Consider the following 6,517-nt stretch of genomic DNA (forward strand, 5'->3'; position numbering starts at 1 on the left):
TTTGAAGAAAGAACTATTCGTTGTAAATTTTTACTATTAAGATATTAATAGATCATTAAATATTGGTTGAATAATTATATATATAATGAGACTTCTAACAGCTAAAATTGCCTTATGTTTGGTATATTTGTAGTTGTACATTGCCAATTTTATAAGATACTTTCTCGTTTTTGATGTTAAAAGTTCATTAAGCTCAACGTAGAAATTTTGTATCGATATAGAGGATTAAACAAAATGATAACTTAGACGAGGCCACTTGCAGAGTGTCCATCTTTACTCTTAACTTATCGTAACAATTGTATATTGTCAAGCTTAATACTGCCAATCTGCTAGCGGTATTAGTTGAAATCGGTTACATTATTTTGTGTATAGGTACTACAGCTATCTAAAAGTAATGCATTTCAGCCACCACCACATAAGTATGTTATACAAAATGTAATGCAATTTGTTAAAGGTAGCAGCCGTTATGATTATTTTTTCTGTACTTGAGGTTAAATAAGCTTTTAGCAGTAAACTTCTTGCAGTATAAATATTATTAAGTTACGCCGAAACAGATTAAGAAGCCTTGTAACTAATATTTACTTAATACAAGATTGCGGTGCTATGACTTGAAATAAGTTTAAATAAATCTGGAGATATTAAATTTTATGTCTTCCTCTATGAATTACAATCTGTAGGGAGTAGGGAGGAATAAGTAATACTCTGGCAAGATAACTATATTCTAGTGAGTAGGTGCGTTGTATAGTAACTATTTGAGTATATACTAGTGCAAATTTATTTTTTTCTACTTTACTCTATCATACTACTGCACTACTATATTATCTAGTGCAAAATAGCATATGATAGTATAGTAGTAGGCGTAGTATACTATATATCATACTATACTTCAGCGAAGAAAAAAATCTATATAGCTTATACTTTTAATTATAAGGGCCGTAAGCCTAGCAGTGACTCAGTCCAGTAGAGCATAGTCATCTAGGCAGTTCATCACTGGACATTGACGTAGGTATGCTCATAGTAGAGTACAGACACATTATCCAGCAAGCATTAAATTTACGTAAATTTAACATTTACAGTAATGCGAATAAACTGCACACTGTTTGCGTATCTGCAAAATCCGTGTGTCACAAACCAGCTTCGTGACAAGGATAACGTAAAACAAATCTCTAAATTACTATAGTCTCCGGGATTCAGTATCCCTTAGCTACCTCACAAGAATTTAGACGCCTTTGATTCTACGTTAAACTCAACTAGACAATTGAGAACTATTTTATTCAACTATCTGACGGGTTTATATACCCTTCTACAGCAGCTAACAATCATGAGTCATCTTATAAAAATACTTGGGTGAGAACATCTACTAACTAATTTTTCACAGTCGGACTACAATATGTCCATTCACAGAATCATTTCAGTGCACATTACACCACAGCATTAAATTTACTGTAACACATTTACAATTAGAGCAATTTCTATTGTAAGTAACTAGTTGTAATATATTATCACTATATTATATTAACCAAATTTAGATAGCTATTTCTTCACGGTAGTTCGTACCGTGACACCGTGGATAAATCTTCGTATGGTGTACGCATATATCAGATATCTTTATAATGCGATATCACGTTGTAACAGAGATTTAACTATTTAGAAGACCAAAATCAGTTGAGTAGTAATGTATTTTATAAGTTAATTAAAGAACTATTATGTGCGGCACTTTTAATTGGCTTAATATCCAAATTTTCCGAAATTCAGCGGTAACAAAAATGCAAATGTTCGCCGTTTTACTTGAATGGAAATTTTAACATCGTATCATACTACCTGATAAGCTACTTTAAAATTTATCGTATTTTCGACATTAAGGTGAAAATTAAATAAAATCTTATCATTAATAAAGTAACTACTTAATTAAACTGGATTTGTTAATTTTTAGAAAACCACCGAAGTTCTATTCAGCTTTTGGAGAATTGTTTCGTTTCTAAGCGAGCCAGCTATTGCATAGGTTTATTCATCAAGTTGGTCACAGTATCCACAGGATTATGGTTCTAAATAAAATACAAGTGCATAGCAGACCAGTTAAAGTTCGACTCCATGATGTTGATTAAAGTTTGAAATACTTGGGTGTATGGGAAGTTAAAGCAAATTCCGTGGACTTTACTAGCTGATCGAAAAAGATCCATAATGTAACTCGTCGCTAATTGGTAACTTTAGAAATTTTTTCTAAAGGCTAGCCCGAGTACTAAATATCGACATTGCACCACAGTAGTCTATTGTGATTTATCAAGTAAAACATAGCTGATATAAATGATTGTATGTATTTTTCCGTTTAAATATCTAGTCTTCAGTGTAAGGTCGACTTTTATTACTGCACTTCTCTCATTGGCTGTACTCATTCTTTTTCTACGTACAGTACCGAGCCATAACATAATGGTTTTTAGCTACAGTGATTGAAAGATTTTTAAATTACTTTGATAGACTTTATGTATTCTTACACTTAACTATCAATTGAAGAGGTAAATGATTTATATCTGCTAGTATAACTAATGGTTAGATTAAAATACTAAAAAATATTTCAATTGTATTAACGAGCGATTTATCGCATTAAAGAATATTGCTAGAATGATGTTTAGCTATTGCTTAGGTCAAGGCAAAGTTCTATATGTGCATCTTGTAATATAATATAACGGAAAGTGGATACAAATCGTGAAATTGATATTTGGCAATTACCGTACATGAGAATGTGTAACGTTACCGAAATTAATTAACTTAAATAGTTATTGACGTTAGTATAGGTGATTCTAAATTAGTTAAGATATCTAGATAATTATAATAACGTTATCGACAAAAGGTATATGAAAAATATATTCAGTTATTATTTATGCTTTATATAGGAAAGTAGATCATAATACGCGGCACATTAGTGTCAGCAGTAGCTGCTAATGTACTAGTTAGGAAGTTTTAATTGCTGGTAAGGTATTAGAATACATTTTAAATAAGTTGTATACGAAGTAAGGTCTTTCTGTAATTGTTCGCTCTTATCCTCGGAATTATTAAATTGAAAATTTAAATGGTATGGTAAAAATTTCTTCGGATATTTAGATAATTGAGCTAGCAAATTTCATGGTTTCATTCACCTTCAAGATCCTCGTCATATGAATATCTTCATCTTTAACATAAAAAATATAAATTACTTTTAATGCAGAGAGATGAGAAACTTTTTTCTATGATCACTATTTAGCTTAAATTAACCTTAAGCATATAGAGACAATAAGTAAGTGCATGTACTGATGACATTGCTAAAAATTCTATTAGTACTCCGCTGCTTCATTTATTGTAACCATATGTTAGTATTGTTAATTAACTGTTCGCATATTTGATTTTAATATTTATAGTTCTCGTAACGGATATTAAATAGAATTTATATCAATCCCAGTAGGTGATCATATAGTTTCTTAAAAGAGTTTGCTAATAAATCTTTGAATTTTATGAGGATGCGAAATAATGTAAGTTCTAATCATACCATGATATAATATAGCCGCCTTAACTTTTGATTCTTGACTCTTTGGGCTATCAAACTTATTTTTATTTAATCTTTGGGCATTCTACAAGTAAATAACTTATATTGGATATATTTCGATGGAAATAGTTGAAATTTAGATCCAAATTTTGCACTGTTTCATCTCCTCGTGAAAAATACATACTAAGTACACATTTCCCTACCTCCATGGCATGCGGATAAGAACTGCCAGAAGAACTGTTGGCTTCCGAACTGTGTATCGTAGTGGAAGTACGCAGACCGACTTTTCTTGTTAGGGCTAGTCTAACCTGTAAATATATTTCACAATCAGCTTTTCTTGTCCTTCTATGCCTTAAATTTACATGATAACATCACAGACATACAGTAAGTGTTATAAGAGATTGATATAATCGCTTTGTTGTACCTCAGAATTTAATATGCAGTGAAATATGAAGAACAGGAAACCCTAAGACATGAAAGTAAAACTTTGCTCAACATTCAGCTTTTAGCAGATTAATTATGTTTAAAGCAAGGAATGTTTTCTAATTTTACCTGTAGTCCATTGAAGATTACGAATAGATAACTGAGGACTACAGAATGATCGTCTACTGAAATGATTCCGAATAGCCATGTGATTCCAAGAATAGGCAGCAAAATAAACGTGGCTTTCGATGCAACTCTACGTACCGGTATCAGCGGTAATAAGGGTTAGTCTAGTTGATTGTGCGTTTGAACAATTCATGCATGCAAACTTAAAGCTTCTACTTATTAAAACTTAAGTTTAATGAATTCTATACTTTTCACGAAAATTCTAAAATCTATAAGGAATTGTATTAAAAAGGGCTTATAGTAAATTAATTTTGCTAATAGTAATAATAAAATATGTTTTCATCCTCAGTAGAAAGATCTGAAATGTTTTTTCTAGAAATAAATTAATTATCATATATTGCAAGAAACACTAATAAAGTACCGTATACCGTATCAAAATCATTAGACTTCGAGATCAAGTAGTACCTACCGAACACGTCGTAACTCATTTCTTCTTTTCTGAGTTAATTGAAATTTTGATTTGTTGTATGTTATACGCACCACGGATATCAAGACTATAATATTGATCTGCGAAAAACATAGCAAGTAAAGTTGACTTTTTAAGTCGTTTTCCGGTGAAAGTAGGCTATAGACTTTTAATTTATCTTTATGTAGAGTAGCTGTATGCAATCTGGATTTTACTATGCAGTATGCATATATAATACTTAATTAAAATGAAATAATACAAAAATTTCATAATGTAGAGGATTAAAACTTACCGATATAACAAATAGGACAGGACCGACAAATGTCCAGATCAAACCATCATATACAGATAGCCAACAACTAGGTGAATATGTAACTGCCAAGTTAGAAACTGATTTATGCAAATTTACTTAATGATCCCTTAATCTTTTATATCATTTGATTATATTTAGCATATCGACTTACATTTTATTTTTTCCGTAACTTGAAAATCTCATACCTGCAGCGGTAATTGTGATAACGGCTGGTGTACCTGAAGATCATTGTATAGGAAAATAGGATACATTTTAGGTAAAATGAACTACTCCAACTTTACAGAGGCATACGAATATATTATCTATCGTTATAAGAATGCTTTCTCACCCCAGCCGAATATATAATACAGTTTTAGTTTGGAAGAAGTATTAAAAACCGAAATAATTTGCAAATATAGATGAAAGCCTTCCATTAGCATCCATGAAAACATGGAGAGTAGGAAAAAGTGCAATACAATGGCTATAACTCTGCACAGTTCCTATAATTAGGTTAAGTTAGAAAGCACGAGTTCAAAATTTTATACAGATGAAAAGCCATTATTTAGGAAGCAATAGGTTATAGCTCATAAATAGATCTATAAATCACTTGAAAGAAAATGATATAAAAAATTGCTACTATTCTCGTATCTAATCTACGTCATCGTGTAAAAGAAATTCAATTGATAGCGCTTACTTGAGTATTTTTAACGGGCTCAAAGTCGGTAAAAATAATGCCAATTTGAGATATTAGCATGGCAAATGCTAAATTGATATGAATCTGGTAACAGTCAACTTTGATTCTACAAGATATGATAATGTCGAAAATTTTATATTTCTTACATGAAGCAAATATTTATGAATGCCGCTGAATTAATTGTGATAGAAACGATATTCCAATAAATTACAGTCCTTCTACGCTTTTGAGTAAATATTTATGTACATCTTATTAAAATATAAGGCTTGATTAAAGTTTATTCTAATTAGAACAATGGATACTACTGTAAATGTGTCACTAAATGAAATTGTAGATTAAGGTTGTGAAATTATATCCTATAATCTAGAAGTAGGATATTATCGGTCTATCCCAAATTATGAGAAAGTGTTACGCTAAGGATGCAACATAAATCTTAGATATAAGGTTATTTACTCTCTGGTAGAGAAGAGAATTTTATTTCTAAGCAAATGTGATTAAAAGTATAGATAGGGATTGCAATACCTTATGAGCAGGTAGATCAGAATGGATAAGAATAGACATATAACCGAAATACCACAGCAAGCGTGTGTTAGCCATTGCAAGGCAAATAAATGTTTTTCTGTAATCTGAAAAAAAAGAAATTGTCGTTAAATTTATATCACTTAATTATTTTATAATTTCACCATAGATTTAGATCAGGGTTGATGGTTTGATTATAGGTATAATTACAATTATTCATGTTACTGCTGCATATTTAACTAACGTTAGCTGGAACAACGTTCATTAATATTGTAAAATGGGTTAAATGACTGCATTGACAGCGTGTGTGGGTTTTATTCCAAGTGATTACTTTGCACCCTTCACTAGACCACTGGCCAGATTCAATGTCTGAGGATCTAAAAAATTGGTGGCAACATTTTCACTTAAAGCATAGTTAATGCTAGTTATTGTATTTTATTTTGTTTGCTTATTGTGCTTATAATTAGAGTGCCGCAGCAA

At 30.9% G+C, this 6,517-nt stretch overlaps 1 protein-coding gene across 1 annotated transcript; it reads right to left on the reverse strand.

Annotated features, from left to right (window-relative positions):
* Positions 1–3,908: 3,908 nt before the first annotated feature.
* On the reverse strand, positions 3,909–5,318 carry TRIADDRAFT_23992 (uncharacterized protein; the record flags this gene model as incomplete). The annotated part of the gene is made up of 6 exons (XM_002112156.1): positions 3,909–3,983; positions 4,070–4,196; positions 4,536–4,633; positions 4,825–4,891; positions 4,997–5,063; positions 5,174–5,318. Coding segments are annotated over 6 exons (579 nt in total), but the record flags the coding sequence as incomplete, so codon positions are not given.
* Between the last annotated feature and the right edge of the window lie 1,199 nt (positions 5,319–6,517).

The sequence above is a fragment of the Trichoplax adhaerens genome, genomic scaffold (assembly GCF_000150275.1).
Source record: "Trichoplax adhaerens TRIADscaffold_4 genomic scaffold, whole genome shotgun sequence".
NCBI classification, from domain to species: Eukaryota; Metazoa; Placozoa; class Uniplacotomia; order Trichoplacea; family Trichoplacidae; genus Trichoplax; species Trichoplax adhaerens.